Source organism: Apis dorsata, unplaced genomic scaffold, assembly GCF_000469605.1.
Source record: "Apis dorsata unplaced genomic scaffold, Apis dorsata 1.3 scaffold_1085, whole genome shotgun sequence".
NCBI classification, from domain to species: Eukaryota; Metazoa; Arthropoda; class Insecta; order Hymenoptera; family Apidae; genus Apis; species Apis dorsata.
This window is the reverse complement of record NW_006264183.1, coordinates 526532-541372: the sequence shown is the minus strand read 5'-3', so window position 1 is coordinate 541372 and position 14841 is coordinate 526532. Positions and strand designations below refer to the sequence as shown.

The window sequence follows — 14841 nt, the reverse complement described above, 5'->3', positions numbered from 1 at the left end:
TATAATAATTCTATTTTTTATTTAAAAAATGAATATAAACAAATGTGGAGCAATGCATGAAAATTTTTATAACTTATAAAAATAAAATTGTAAAAATGTTTTGAAAAATAAAATTAAATTTTACTTTTTTATGATTAAAAAATTATAATCTTAGAGGCTAGGTAGAACAGGAATATTTTTTAATAAAATATAAAAAATAAATTTAAAAAAAGTAAAAGTCATCTCATATTTTATCTTCATATTTCTTATAATTATTATTTATTTTTTTATTTTTTTATTTTATTTTTTACAGAAAAATTCGAGACATGATAATGGTTTATATGTTCAACCTACACCAGTACAGCTACAAGAAAAAGTATTAGCCGAAACATCAATAAAAAAAGAAAATAAAGACAATACTGCAAGTGGTGGCGAATCTTTAGAAACTGTTCTAGAAACAGAAACAACTGAAAATGTAGAGGAAACCTTTAATGATCAAGAAAGTATACCTTATTGCGTGAAGACTAAACCTTATTACTCTATTAATGCGAAATTAAATACAAGAGAAAAAATTAGTATTCCTTCCATTAATGCTTCCACCAATAAATATGTTGAGAAAACATATTCGGAAAGTGGAATAGATGAGAGTACACCTGCTTTAGAAGATCAAATTACTCCAATAGAAGATACAAAACCTCCTCCTGTTTGGGATGCGAATTTTAAATTTCTTACCAGCTCTGTGAGCGGTAAAAGTTCTCAGAATTATAATAAATCTAGTGTTACTTGTCTTATTTGCGGAAAGCAATTAAGTAATCAATATAACTTGCGAGTACATATGGAAACTCATAGTAATAGTTCATATAGTTGCACAGCTTGTTCACATGTATCAAGATCACGAGATGCCCTTAGAAAACACGTTTCTTATAGACATCCAGTGGCCTCGCCACAAAAACGTTCACGTTATAGTACACCGAAATCATAAAAATTGGTATCTTTATCCTTGATTTATATCTTTGTTTTAGGATTAGGATTTATTTAAAACATAAATCTTTTGTGTTATTTAATGTCCTAAATAATTTACGTATTATTGATCTAAGTAAATGCGTATTGATTAAAAAAAAAAACAAAACAAAAAAAAACAAAAAAAATTATGAACTAAAAATGAAAAAAATTAGTCATAATTAAATATCAGAAATTTCTTGATTGTTTTCGTTATTTATTGCTAGAGTATATATATTTCTTTTAAATTATAGATTTTTGATTTATAAAAAGAAAGTAGAATCGATATGAAAATATTAATTTTTTATTGTAAAATTATTAAAATGTTTTCTTGTTCAAATGGTACACTCCATATCATTATTTATTTAATTAAAAAAATCCATATAGATAGATAATATGAATTAAAACAAAAATATATAAAGATTATTTCCCAATTTATATGATCCTTTCTAATTTTTGATGTAATATTTAATCTTTACATATAAAATCTTTAAATATAAAAATTAAATATTTTATCATATAAAAATAAATTAGTGGAAGATTTAAGATGAAAACTTATGTACCTCAAGTTTTTAAGAAATATTCAGTACTGGACTGATTAAGAATAAGGCAAATTATAGTAACCTTGATTATGTTGTTTTAAGTGTACAAATAATTTAAAAAAAGCGTGATCACGTTCCTTAAAGCCCTTAGTGTTCGAATTGTTATTGTTTTCTTGTTATCGTTAAGATGTTTTAATAAAGACAAAGTAGACAATTAGACATGTCCCGTTTTGATGTTTTTTTTTTTCATAATTAATTCTTTTTACAATCACCTAGTAAAAATTGAATAATTAAAAAGACAATATATTTTCATTATATTGTAAATATCTAAAAAATAATTGTATGTAAAAAATGTTATTTATAATTGACACAGCGCAAAAATGTAAAAAGACATTGTAGCAATTTCGATTGTATATACTATGTACTTGTTTTGACTATTCCGATATATCAAATATAAAATCATAATACAGATTGATCAATTAATTCCGAAAATCATATTAAAAAATAATATACAATATTCATTCACTACAAAATAAATAAAATGCATTCAAAAATGAAGCTCTTTTAAAAAGAAGAAACATACTTCCAAACTATTAATTAAATCTGTTCTATACGCCATATTTTAGTATTACAATCCTGACCAACTGAGATCAATGTTTCCTCATCTAACCAAACTAAACGTGTTATTTGGCTTTGGGGATGAGCATCTAAAACAAAATTATTTTTGATAATTATATTTAAAATAAAATATGATAATTATAAAAATAAAATAACAAAAAGAAATAGTTCTTTATATATACTTACTTTTAATAATAGTATGTTTTGCTGGATTTGTTACGCTCCAAATGATAATTGTTGTATCAAGACTACCACTTGCAACCATTATGGAATTAGGAGACCATGCTACAGAATTCACTCTTGCATTATGGAAACCCCATTCTCTATTATGTGCAAGCTGTAAAATTATATATTCTTTAATAAATTTTTTAATCAAATTTCAATTAAAAAATTATTTTTAAGCAAAAATACTCACCCTCTAAAAATCCAATAAGCATTTAAAAGAAGCAATTGTTAAAAAAAAATGGATATATATATAATATGGCAATCACGATATTTTATTAGATATTAATCTTAATATGTATATTAAAAATATAAAATGTCAATAAATTTAAATTTTAGCGAAAATAATGAATTTTACTAAATATTAAAAACAAAATTAAAAGCAATTAATATTTAACATTATACATATATGATGCACGTAATTATTTCGAAAAATATAAATTATATAAAAAAATGTTATCAGTTTCAGTTTTTCATTTTTTCATTTTAATACAATTAATCAAAATAGATTATCATTTTAAATCATTTATATCTATTAAATCATTTATAATAAAGAATTATTTAATTTTATTTTTAATTTAAAAATTTTAATTTTATTTGACATTTAATAATATTTACCATAAAATATAAGAAAATGAACAAAAATTATATATCAGTTTATATGTTTTTTATCTTTGATAAATTTTACAAAATTTTAATTAATAAATTTATTAAATATATATATATGATTTTATTTAAACAAAACAAAGATTATTTTCATATATTTTTTATATAGTGTATTAATATATTATATACTATTATTAATATATTATACATTCGAAAATATCTTTAGAAGGTTGATTTTAAAAATTGAATTTAAAAATTAAAATAAATATAAAATTTATATATAATAAATATATAATAAAATTATATATTTATAATAAATATAAAAATAGATTGAAACTTATTTATTAAATTATTTATTAACTTATTTAATCAATTAATATTTATATTAAATAAAACAAGACAAAAAGAAAATAAGATAGCACTGTTTTACACTGTCATTTCCATCTTATTTAATGTAATGCAAACTTAAATTGTTTATAATTTAATAAATAAGTCAACATTTTTATACTTTTTTTGATTTTTAGAATAGATTTTCAAGATTTTTTCAATTATTCGAATACATTAATATTCTCTATATCTAAATAATATATCTAAATAATATAAAAATTAAGAATTATCATTATCCACTTTTACAAAAACATTTTTTTATACAATAAATAGTTTATATTTGAAATAGTCATATTACGTGATTCGCTCTATATATAAGATTATATTATATAAGAAAATTATAGAAAAGATAAATTAATTGTTTTTTAATTTAATTTTCATGAATACTTTTTTTTTTTTACCTTGTATTCTGGACAAGTATAAAGAACCACTTTTCGATTTGTATCACAAGCTACCAAATATTTGCTATCAGGACTATAAGCAACATCTGTAACTGGACCTAAATGTTGTAATTCCATTTTTGAAGTTAGATTTGTACCTGATAGTGCATATATACGAAGCTAAAAATTATGTAAAAAATTGATTATATTTTTGTAAAATATACTTACATAAATTTTTATAAATTAATATAAGTAATTATACCATATTATCTGATGTGGCTCCTATAGCTATATCACCATTTTCTTGATTAATTGATATACAAGATGGTTCATAATCAATAGATGTATTTGATATTTTTCGTCCATCTTGTGTAACAGTTATCTAAAATACATTATTAATTAATTATATTTAATTAATGTTAATTTCATTAAATTAGTTATTTAAAATAAAATAACTTTACCTGTCGAATGGTTGCAATTACAACTATATCTTTGTAAATATCTAAACCACGTGGCTGAGAATCCAATTTAACTATAACTGTATCTGTATACATATTTGTATCAATATCAACTAATCTTAACGTGTCATCAATACCAGCAGTATAAAGCAAATTCTTTGTAGTTTTCATTCCGTTAATTTGATTTCCATGTCCATGACCTTGAATACGGTTATTTTCTCCCGTTTTTGCATTCCAATTAGTAATATATCCATCATGAGATCCAGTATAAATTGTACTTCTATTAGGACTCAAAGTTAATACTGTTATTGGTTTATTATGACCCTAAAAAAGTGCAGAATTAAAAATTTATATTATAAAAACATTTTTATTATGCATTCAAATTATTTATACCTTTATTATTCTAAGTGGTTTTGTAGGATTATCAACATCCAAATAATTAATAAAACCACTTAGAGATACAGATAGCAAATATTTTTCTTGCCATAAACAACTGACCTAAAAAAAATTAATTTCGTATCTCATTTTATTTTTATTTTTTTCAGGATCATTATTAATTGTATTATATAATTGAAAGCTTATATTTATACTTGTTGATCATCAACTGTTGTTCCCATGTTAAATTCACTAATCAAAGAACGAGTTTCTACATCCCAAAGTTTACATGTTTTATCACCAGAAGCAGTCAATAATTGAGTACCATCTGGCTTCCAAGCCACCTGTATGAAGAATTTTTATCAAAAAATAAGTATATTCTTTATTAGTATATTTAAAAGTATTTATTTTTAAAAGATTTAATTTTTACTTACCCCATATACTCCTCCTTGATGAGCTGGTGATCCTATTTCTCCAATTAGATCGGAGTTTATACCATCATAAATAAATACTTTGCCATCAAATCCTGCAGATGCAAATAAATTACCACTAGGAGAATAGCGCACTGCTTGAACAAATCGAGTATGCTCCTGTTTGGTCATTCTGTATATATATAATTATTTATTTTATTAAAAATTTATCATTTAAATAAAAGTTTTAATTTTTTATATCTTGAATTTTATTAATTTTATAGATAAAGAATGCTACTTATATTCACAATTTTTTTGAATATTTAATAATAATATTTAATAATAATAACATTCAAAAATATTTCAATGAAATTTTTTAAAATTATCTTTATAATTATCTTTATAATTTGTACAAAAATTAGTATAAATAGAATAGAAAAATTTAAAAAATCAGTTTGTTATTTAATAATTTGAAAAAAATAAGATTCAAATATTTTTTTAAATCACTTATTTCTAAAATTTGTAAAATTTGCACAAAAATAAAAATTTTTATAGTAAATTGATTTATTGATATTTTCATATACGTACTTAAATTTAAAAGGCGGTCCCTCAAAAACAGCAATAGTATTGTCTTCACTTCCAGTGATTAATCTAAATGGTCTAGTAGGTCTGAAGTCACATGAATTAATAGGTTTACTTTGACCAGAAATTTCACCTACAGATGTACCAGTTTCTGCCATGAACACATGACCAAATCTAAAATTAAATTATATTAAATAAAATTATTACAGATATATATTATAGAAATATATTTATTATTAAAATTATACTAGTGAATGCAGAAGAGTCTCAGTTCTTTTGAGTAAAAAATATTCTTTTTTAAGTAAAATATTTAATTATTTATTTTTTTCTAATAATCCTATAAATTTCCTATATTATCTTCAAAATCTATCTTCAAAATTGATATTACAACATGTTTTGTTGATGTTGGAGAATATTTATTTTTCTAAAAAATAGACTAGAAAAAACTAACAATTGTCACTTTTTGTATTCAATAATATAATTCAAAAATTCACATAATTCAATTCACATATAAAAAATTACCTTTCTCTTCCTTCTCCAACAACTACCATACGTTGATTATCAAATGACCATGCTATATCTTTAATAGGTCCACCAATTGGATGAAATTCATTTTTTAAAATATGTTCTTTATTAACAGTGTCCCAAATACGTATTTTACCTGATTGATCTATAGTAAAAAAATGTTTATATTTTTAAGTGTTTATTAGTTGAATTATTATTGAATTACTATTATGTTTTTATCTATTAATTTCTAATAAATTTTTATTTATAATTATACATACCACCTGATGCTATATAAAATCCACTTGGAGAATATTTTGCAACATTAACTGGACAAGAATGTTCTGTATAAATATCTGCAATAGCTGGATTCTAAAAATTATTAAAATATTTAGAAAGATATTTTTAAATACAAAATTTATATATATATATATATGTATATAATATTGTATAAAAAATATATATATATTATTTATTATACTTACATCAATATTTCTAATGATTACACTATTACCATTAGTATATAAAAAATTTTTTCCTTTAGGATCACATCCTAATACAAGAGGTTGTCCTCTTTGTGTTTTAGGTAATGTAGCAAATATATACTCTGCAAATATAAGAATAAAATAATGTTTTCTTATAATATATATATATTATAAGAAAACAATATATATAAAATTTAATACATATAAAATAAAAATTTTATTAAATATAAACTATTAATATTACTTCATAAAATTTGAAGAAAATTATGTAATATATTTTCTAACTGGAACTAAAATATATTTCCTTGGCATAAGTCCAATAATTTAAATTATTTTAAGCATCAAAACTCTGTATTTTGGTTTAAAATTATGCTTGCTTTTGATATTTCTTAGATAATTTATTTTTGATTAAATTTTGGTTAATAAAATTAAGCATATTTATATTGAAAAGAATATATTATAATTAAATATAATAGATAGAATAAGAGATAGAAAATATATAATAATGCTTATAATTAAATTTTTAAAACATATAATATAATAGAAAGATATTTTAATTCTCTTATTAAAAAGTGAAGATTTATTCTGCTTCTTCTATTTTTATAAATTTAATTATATATATCAAATATTTAATTTAATAATACGCTGTTAAAATATTTTTTATGATTATTTTTTATGATGATTATCATTCATTTTTTTCATTTCATATTATTACTATAAATTGAATTCAACATGACAAAATATTAACTGTTATTGTAAATATTAATTTTAATAATAAAGATATATATCTACTCAAAATATATATATATTCAAAAATAAAAAATAATTAATTCATAATTCGATAAATTCGATAAAAATAGCATAAAATGAATGATATATAATGAATTCTGTATATATAGTCATATATAAAAAAAATTCATAATTAAAAATTCATAATTATTTTAATTATAATCTATTCTATCATGACATGTACACATCTATCATGACATGTACATATGTGGATGCATTTGAAGTGTTATGATTTAGCTTGAGATAAGACCGGAAAATTGAATAAGTCGATATTCACATAAAATAGATAATAATAAATTGTTTGAAAAACACAAAAAATAGTTAAAACGTTAATGTATCACTTACTTGTTTCATAGGACATTTTTCTTATGTATGTTTTTTTAAATAATACTTGAAAAAAATTCAACAATCAGAATCAGTTCAATGCCTTCTTCGTATCTGCTGTATCCCCCCCCCAAACTTTTCATCGAAATACTTGTTCCGCCCTTGCCTTATTTAGTCGAAGCATTGATTATACTCAAACAAGATTGGCAAATAACTGTGCAATAAATGATATTAAAGTGCTGTTTTCATTTTGATTAAATATTTTCTCAATAATAAATAAAAATAAAAATCTATAATAATAAATAAATTATAAAAATAATTAACATTTTTCAATTAATTCATACAACTTATTTAAAAAAAAAAGAAAAAAGATCACAAATTTCTTAAAATAATTAAATAAAAATAATTTGTTTCAAATCAAATATCACATTTTATTTCAAGTCATTTGTAAATATATTTATAAATTTTGCTTTAATATTAAATCAAATTTTATAAAAATTTATAAACAATTTTATTGTATTTTTATATTATATTATTATATTTTGAACAAAATATCAAAATATTTTAATGAAAGTTCTAATACATTTTAAAATATATAAAAAGTGTAAATATTATATACCAAATTTTTATAATATATAAAATATAACAATTTAAATTATACAAATATTTACAAATCAATTTGTTTTCGTCGTTCAAATTTGTCTATACAATTACAATAAATATATTTTGTCAAATAAAATATTCAACATAAATTTCAATATATGTATGAAAATATATTCTTAATATTATACTGTATGAATTTTATATGTATATTCACTCAGCATGACAAATAAATTTTTTAGCGAGGTAAGTTCCCATATACCACAAAGACATGTATTTTAAAAACAAATAAAAATATTGAAAATATAATTGAGATTTTAAAAAATCTCATATAATAGAAAAAAATTGAATTTTTTTATTTATTTTTTAATTTTCATATTTATTGCTAAATTTCATGCATATTTGAATTTTACTTAAAAATGAGTGAAATTATAAATGGAATCAATGTAAAATTAAATGATATTTTGCAGAATGATAAAATAAATAATAAATTAATGGAAAACATATAGTAATAATTAACATATATGTAATAAAATAATGGAAAATATTCATGATCGACATTTTTTATAAAAATACATGCAGCAATCTATAAAAATATAGATAAAATTTTGTATGATGTACTTATTAAATAAAATTTAAAAGCTGCAACAAAAATAAACAATTTTAGTGTCGACCAATCGTCAATTAACTTTCTAAATATTATATTCTATATTAAATGTTTTTGGAGACTGATATGTGATTAATATTCATATAAAATATTGATACCATTATTAAAAGCAGTCTTTTTAAATTTGTTCAGTAATTTTTATAAAAATCTTATCTAATAATGTTAATATTTAAAATTATCAAAAAATATCATTCATTCTCTTACTTTTAAACTTAATCATTTTGAAAATGATTAAATATTTTAAATATTACATCAAGAATTAATTTCTATTTAACATTTAAATAACCATTAACACCATTTTTTATAAAAAATTTTTCATAAAAATGAAATATTTTGCAACTATAAAAAATAAACTAAAATAAACTATAAAAAATAACAATAATTTTGTTGAATATAAATTAATATTTTAAGTGTGACTTCATTATATCTGAAAAAAATATTATTTTTTATACCAGTAAATCTTCAAATTTTCTAAGTACATTTAATAACTAAATATTTAGTTTTTATCTTTTATATATTTTAACTATTTACACATCTCTAATGTTCTAACTTTTTTTAAAGAAAAGTTTTCACTAAACATTCCATTTTCATTATTTCTAAAAACCCAAATATTCGATGAATTTTACAAATATTCACAACGAAGATTTTTAAGACTATCTAATGAATTTAAATTTTAGATACTATTCAATAATACCGTATCTTACGCTTTACAATTACTTCTTGTGGTAATCGTCTCTTAAATAGTGAATGATTATTTCGAACAATCTTCTCTTGAGGCAACCCATGATTATTAGGTTCTATAAGTGTGCTTTCTTTTAATTGTTTTTCGAAGAAAATATCTTTATTAGTTTCCATTTTTTCAAATGAGGGTATTTGAGAATGTCTGAATTCTTCCATATCTTCATCTCGAGGCAAAGGACGCATCAAATCTTCTGGAACTGGTCGACCATCCGGGTATACTCGAATTACCATTGGTCCGACCAGGAAGGGACCAGCGTGTTTAGAAGATAATTGAATACGATCACGTGTTGTCATTGTTTCTTCTCCAATACCATTTATATCGCTATCACTGATAGCTGAAAAAAAAGAATAATAAAAATATAATTTCACTTAACACTATAAATTAATTTAATTATAATTCGCAAAAAAATAAATAAAATAAAATAAATAATTTTGTGAAAAAAATAAAATAAATAAAAATAAAAAAAATTAAAACAAAAACATTGTTTAAAATAATGCTTATTATTTATGATGCAATTTATACAATCTTTTTCAAGACAACTTAAAAAATCGATTATAGATTTGCCACAAATATTCTTTTAAATTTTTCTTCAGTATTCTTCATATATAATACGAAATAATATCCGAATAAAGATCCATAATAATCTTTTTTTAATCCTTGTAAGTATTCATTTATTGATACTTAATCTATACATTGTATAAATTATATATATTCACTAAACATTCATATATTATTATTTATATATATTCATAACATTTATATTTTATTATTTATTATATTCATATTATTTATATACATTCATAAACATATATACATTTTACATTATATATTACATACATTCACATATATATATATACTATATATACTATATATATATTTTTTTTTATGATGATTTTTAAAATCATAAATTATTCTCTAAAAATTAGATTTAAAAAAAATTCATTCATTATTTGTTTCAAAACTATAATATTTATATATTTATAATTATTTTTTAAGATAACTTTAAATTTTAACGTCATTATTAATTTTATTAAAAAAAACAAATCTATTAATAATTTAGATGAATTTAATATTAAATAGCCATTTAATTTTTTTTAATTAATATTTGTATAATTTGATTATGATTTAACTTAAATATATATGATTTGAAAGTTATTTTTCTTTTTAATTATATGATCTTTGCATTATAATTCAATATTTTCATATTAGCTTAATATAGTACTTTTTTCTTTTTATTTGCTAAATAATTTTTTCAATAAAATCTTTTGGAAAATAATACGTAAATGCAAAAGAAATTATATTTATTTATTTGTTTCTCTTTTTATATAAATATAATATCTCTATCTCAAATCTTTTAAAAAATAACATTTTTATGACATCCAAAAAAATCATTCTAAACCATTGATTCATGTGTTCAAATGATTGGGTGAAAGTGCAGTTAAATAAGTTAGTCCAATTGAAAAGAAGCATCTAGCTATCAAATATGATCTCATTCGAATGAAGAAAAAAAAAACTTTCTAATGGGACATGTACAATTGAAACTTTCTCATAGCATTTGTTTTTATTCATTTAGACTACGAAAATAAAACATGTAAAACAAATATTATTGATTTCTTTATGTTTATAACAATTTTCGTAATTTGACATTTCGCTATTGTGATTTTTACATTTTTTTTTTAATTAATAAAGAAAAAACGTGATAATGTTGATAAATTGAAAATCCCTAATAAAATTAATATTGGATAATATATATGATTTTATAATAGAATATGTTTGTTGCAGAAAGAAAATAATACGAAATTAAAAATGGATTTAAGACGTATTTAATTTTTTTTATAATAACTTAAATATGTTCATAAAATCAAAAAATCTTTTCTTGATAATATTTATATATTTTCTTAAAAATTTATATATCAATTTTTTTATTTCTTTATTCGTAATGGTGTTATTATATTTTTAAATTAGTTTGATAGTAATTTACTTATTGTAATAAAAAATTTAATAAATTTTTTAATTGTTTATAAATATGAAAAAATTTGTAAAACTAATTTACTGCTACTATAATGTAAAATCCTATATTATCCTATAATAGATAATATGGAATCCGATTTTGAATTCATAAGTTAAATAAATATGTTCTTTATTCCTTAAATATATAAATATATATTAATTTATTTATTATATTTAATTATATATTTAATTATATCTATATCTTAAAATGTATTATTATTATAGTTATTGTTATTATTATTATTATCATTGTCATTATCACTATCATCATCATCATCATCATATGCAAAAATAATTATTATATTTGTAATTTTTGTAAATAGTTAACTTATATAATAAATGTAAATATAATATAAATGTAAATGTAAATATATTAATAGAATAGAGTATTAGAATTGTAAGAATAATAGTAACATTAAATTTATTAAATATTATAATACATCCATGTAAAAGTTTAAAAAAATCAAGGTTTTATATTATCCGCAGAAAAATTTTTGATTGGAAAAATATATCTTTTTAAATAAAAATAAAATTTCCTAATTATAATATTTTTCTTTTTTTTTGAATTTTTTATGTAAAATCTTATAATATATCCTATAATATATATATTATATATAATATATATAATAGTAATATATAGGATTGAATTATAATTAAATATAAGTCATTTAATGTATTGATTTCATTATTTAATGCATAATTTCATTTTCAAAAAAAAAAAAAAAATAAAATGAAGTTCTATTATTTTTTTTCAATTTTTTCTATTATTGAATTTTTTTTTAAATATAATTATAAACACATAATTATAAACTATAATTATAAATTATAATATATATATAATTATAAAGAAATATTTATTTGAATATAATCTTTTATTTTTTTTTAGAATTAGAACTTGATTTGTATTAATGTTTCAGAAAAACAAAACTAGAAATTAAAATAATCTCAGAATATAAAATTAATAGAAATTAAGAAAAAGATTCTGAAATTGAATAAAACTAAAACTAATAATTTTAATTTTTTCAAATTTGTTCTTTTGTTAAAATTTATTATTTTAATTCTAAATATATACCTAATGAATCTGTTCCGACGGAGAAGTAAAATTCATCTGGCTTGTGAGCGACTCTTGTATTATATGCGTTTTTTATCATGGCACGCCAAACTATAAACAAGAAATTATAAATTAACGAAAATATCATTAATTTTTATTATGTTTCGTTCATAATGAAATTGCAGATCTTACTAAGTCCTTTCGCGTCACGTTGATACGGATCCAATTTATCAAGAACATTATTTTCCATGTTACCTAAGTTCCGTATCCCGGTAAGCAATAAATTTTTATTACAATCTGGCATTGAAGAATCCATACAGTACTTGGCCACCTGTAGGCTGAATATTCTTAACAAGTAACTCATCTGAAAGTAAATACCCTATACATTATCTCTAAATAAATATTATTTTCATTGAATATTAAATAAAATAAATATATATTACAAAAAAATTAATTATTAAATAATGATATAGAAAATATTTCATTTAATCTCAAGTAAATATTAGTTCTCTAATAAAATCATTAAATCATTAAATAATAAAATCGTTGAATCTTATTTTCAAGATTAATTTTTAATTAAAAAATTATTCATATTTATTCAAATTTTTAAAAATTATATCATTTCTTAAATTATAATACTATTATTTAGAATCAATGAAATTGTTAGAATCAATACAGAGAATGAATATATTTTTATCTGTATAAACTGTTAATCATCGCGAAAGCTGTTTTCCATTTGGTAATGACAAATGCATTCTATGCGCGTCCGGTGAAACTCGACAATGTGTAACACGCAGGATATTGGATACAGTTATAACAAACAAATATATATGCGTGCCATAGCCTGTATCATACATCACGTATTGGATTTTGATTGCGATACATGTCTTTTTTTCTTTTCATCATAAGAAATGTTATTTATCGTGTGAAACATATTTTTGTTTGTAATATATTTATGTAAAATACAATAATTGATGTACATATACTTTTGGTTTTATTTATGGTTGTACGATGACATTTCGATTTAATCTAGAATTTAATTTTAATGACATTTCTGTAAATATATCTTTTAAAATCCGTTAAAATTTATTGTAATCATAATAGATAAATATTTTCGATTGAAAAGAAAATATTGAAAAATATATTTGTATAATGATAAAATTGAAAAAAAATTTTTTTTTATAAAAACAATCTTGTAACAAACTAATCCATATATATCTATAAATTATTTCATCTTTGAAATTTTTATTTTTTTTATTCTTGATAAAAATTTTATTTTAAAATTATAAAGCTTTTCAACTTTTTTGCTAATAATTATTAATATTTTTAATTATTAATATTTTTTCTCTATCTTATTTGAAAAAGATCGAATTTGCAATTTATTATATATAGATAAAAATTATATACAAAATAAAAAAATATTTATTATTTCTAAGACTATATTACTTATATTATATTACTACAGTACTAATATATAAATTTAAATTTTAATTTCAAGTTATATATAAGTAAAAGAATAAATTTTTATATATGTATATTATATATGATAGATGTATATAATATATAAATAATATATATATACTCGCATATATGCATACACGATTTCGATCTAATCTGAAGTATTTAAATTTACTGTGTAATTAACAGAGAATTATTTTATAAAAAATCTTATTTTTTAAAAAATTTATTTAATTAAAATAGATATGAATAGAAAACCATTCGATAAATAATTAGTATAAACAGAAAATGAATATAGATAATTCCTTTATATAAATAATTTCAAATAGATATGCAAAATTTAGGAATGTTATATATTTTGAATTTAAATTCAATAATTTGGTAATAATTTGGAAAATATGTTCTCGATTTCGATGATTTTTAAATGTAATGTAGAAATCATTTTAAACTGTTTCTTTTATATAAGTATGTATATTAGTTTTTAAATATTTGCAATGAATTTTCAGTGCTATTATATTCTGTCTTTTGATTTTTAATGTTTTTTTTTTATCAAGTTTATGATTAGAATAGAATTATAGAATAATTATAAAATTAAAAGCAAACTGATAATTTTCAAATTTTTTAATATAATATAATAACTATTATTAATATTA

The 14841-nt window shown here is 19.5% G+C and overlaps 3 protein-coding genes across 10 annotated transcripts in view; 1 reads left to right on the top strand and 2 right to left on the bottom strand.

Annotated features, from left to right (window-relative positions):
* Positions 1 to 1118, top strand: part of LOC102670593 (protein abrupt-like) — a 4313-nt gene extending 3195 nt beyond the window's left edge. For all 4 annotated transcript variants that reach the window (XM_006624585.2, XM_006624584.2, XM_006624586.2 and 1 more), the window contains one exon: positions 293 to 1118. In XM_006624585.2, coding sequence (XP_006624648.1) covers positions 293 to 961 — 669 coding nt within the window. In that variant the 3' untranslated portion in view covers positions 962 to 1118. The remainder of the gene's footprint in view (positions 1 to 292) is intronic.
* A 622-nt stretch (positions 1119 to 1740) lies between these two features.
* LOC102670918 (actin-interacting protein 1) lies at positions 1741 to 7829 on the bottom strand. 2 transcript variants are annotated; one of them, XM_006624587.2, is made up of 14 exons: positions 7682 to 7829; positions 6548 to 6669; positions 6344 to 6434; positions 6081 to 6228; positions 5565 to 5732; positions 5001 to 5169; positions 4782 to 4910; positions 4585 to 4689; positions 4195 to 4515; positions 3996 to 4115; positions 3755 to 3913; positions 2554 to 2556; positions 2325 to 2475; positions 1741 to 2227 (listed from the first exon to the last, which is right to left on the bottom strand). In XM_006624587.2, exons 1-14 carry the CDS (start codon positions 7695 to 7697, stop codon positions 2118 to 2120), a joined length of 1812 nt encoding a protein of 603 aa, XP_006624650.1. In that variant the 5' UTR covers positions 7698 to 7829; the 3' UTR covers positions 1741 to 2117. The 2 variants fall into 2 exon arrangements, with proteins under 2 accessions (XP_006624650.1, XP_006624651.1); XM_006624588.2 differs by lacking the exon at positions 2554 to 2556.
* A 1502-nt stretch (positions 7830 to 9331) lies between these two features.
* LOC102681535 (rhythmically expressed gene 5 protein) overlaps positions 9332 to 14841 on the bottom strand; it is a 9749-nt gene continuing 4239 nt past the window's right edge. For 3 of the 4 annotated variants that reach the window (XM_006624580.1, XM_006624579.1, XM_031514619.1), the window contains exons 3-5: positions 12923 to 13094; positions 12752 to 12841; positions 9332 to 10003 (exon numbers count right to left, since the gene is read on the bottom strand). In XM_006624580.1, coding sequence (XP_006624643.1) covers positions 9612 to 10003; positions 12752 to 12841; positions 12923 to 13094 — 654 coding nt within the window. In that variant the 3' untranslated portion in view covers positions 9332 to 9611. Of the gene's footprint in view, positions 10004 to 12751; positions 12842 to 12922; positions 13095 to 13585; positions 13631 to 14841 lie in introns of those variants that run through there. The other variant, XM_031514620.1, reaches the window with a different exon arrangement.

Coding starts and splice junctions, on each gene's coding strand:
- LOC102670918 (XM_006624587.2), bottom strand. Junction 5,733..6,080: donor GTTGGAGAAGGAAGAGAAAG/GTAATTTTTTAT, acceptor ATTTAATTTTAG/ATTTGGTCATGTGTTCATGG. Junction 5,170..5,564: donor GGACCGCCTTTTAAATTTAA/GTACGTATATGA, acceptor ATATATATACAG/AATGACCAAACAGGAGCATA.